Raw genomic sequence first — 1,388 nt, forward strand, 5'->3', positions numbered from 1 at the left:
CACCGTCCTCATTGCTTCGGGCAGCAGCTGGAGCATTAGGGCAGCGGGAGGAGGTGGCAAGGGGGGAAGGAGCCAGCCCTGCGTGCCACCGGCACGGACTGCAGCCAGGTTCAGCCTTCTCCGAACAATAAGAGCTCTCACGTCTCTGCCTCTGCCGTTATTTTAGGATTAAAAGCTCCGTGGGTTAGAAATTTACCTCTGCGAGGAAGAAAAAAAAGCACAACAAATGGTTGCTCCCTAAGACTTTGTATTTTCCCCCGGGTCCCTCGTGGTTTAAAAGGCCTCTAATCATCATGGCTGCAAGAGCTGGGTTCCCTGCTAAGGCTGTGGGAAGCTAAAAACTATTTATTGAAAGCCTTGGAAGAAGGAGCTATTAGGATAAAAACTCTAGAATCACAAAAAAAGATGAGACTTCTTAAAGCAATAAAAAAGAAAGCGCTGACCAGGAGAGTTTGCTCTGCCAGAGCCATCAGACCCCACGAGCCCTGGTCCTTCCTTCTGCCCCGGGGCACGGGGGGCTCAGGAGAAGGGCGAAAATTTGGTATCTGAACTAACGGCTCTGCTGAGCATTTTGGTCGGCTGCAGCATTCCCAGAAAGGGAATTTTGATGGGGAGATGGGAGAAGGCTTATGCCACTGGAGCAGGTCAAAGCAAACGGGGGCTTGGAAGAGAGAGCTGGGGTAGTGGGGGGTCAGGGGAGCCAGCTGCCGGGGATGTGGCTGAGCTGCTTGCCTGCAGCGCAGCAAGAGTTAATGCTGAAGCCTTCAGTGCAGCTAGCTGGATAGAGAGAGCTGAGACTTGAAAGGTAATGGAAAGCAGCAGCTGTTTTTTTGATCCTGCTATACAGCCAAAGAAAAAAAGGAATAATAATTCCCCTTTGATTGCAAAGGCCTCGGGATTTGGGGACAAAGCCTCTGATGCCTGCTGCACCGCTCGCAGATGACGGACTGCGGAGTGGCCGGGCAGCGGCTGATTAGCGTGCGGGCGGCAGCGCCGCTGCCCCGGGCTCAGCCCCAGACTCCCACTCTAACGAACTCAGTTTAATGGGCTCCTCGCGGAGCTGCGCACCCGGTACCACCGAACGCTGCTCAGCTCTGCCCTGGCATAGCCAGCCTGCCCTCGGCGCCTGCTGCTCGCCGGGCTCTCGCCTCCTGCACCTTTCTGTGCAGGATCAGACCCCAGAGCAGCTCCTGGGGCACACAGGGCAGCAGTGTCCAGCCCAGGCATGGTGGGACCCATCACAAGCAATCCAGGCAGGACTGGGCTAACTGGTGTTTGATGGACCTGGCCCAGCTCCTATTCAGATTGTTGCTGCTTCCCACCATTTGTATTCTGCTTGGGAACACAAACTGCAGCAAGTGTCGTTTCCTAACCTTTGTCTTAACGTT

General features: G+C 54.9%; 1 protein-coding gene across 1 annotated transcript in view; it reads left to right on the top strand.

Moving 5' to 3' along the window:
• The window catches only part of LOC104079641 (plexin-A2-like), a gene marked incomplete at its 5' end in the record, with an annotated part of 14,432 nt that overhangs the window by 10,977 nt on the left and 2,067 nt on the right, over positions 1 to 1,388 (top strand). Inside the window, one exon of the mRNA XM_009581731.1 lies at positions 586 to 596. Within this exon, the coding sequence (XP_009580026.1) occupies positions 586 to 596 (11 nt within the window). The remainder of the gene's footprint in view (positions 1 to 585; positions 597 to 1,388) is intronic.

Source organism: Fulmarus glacialis, unplaced genomic scaffold (assembly GCF_000690835.1).
Source record: "Fulmarus glacialis isolate BGI_N327 unplaced genomic scaffold, ASM69083v1 scaffold37827, whole genome shotgun sequence".
NCBI lineage: Eukaryota > Metazoa > Chordata > Aves > Procellariiformes > Procellariidae > Fulmarus > Fulmarus glacialis.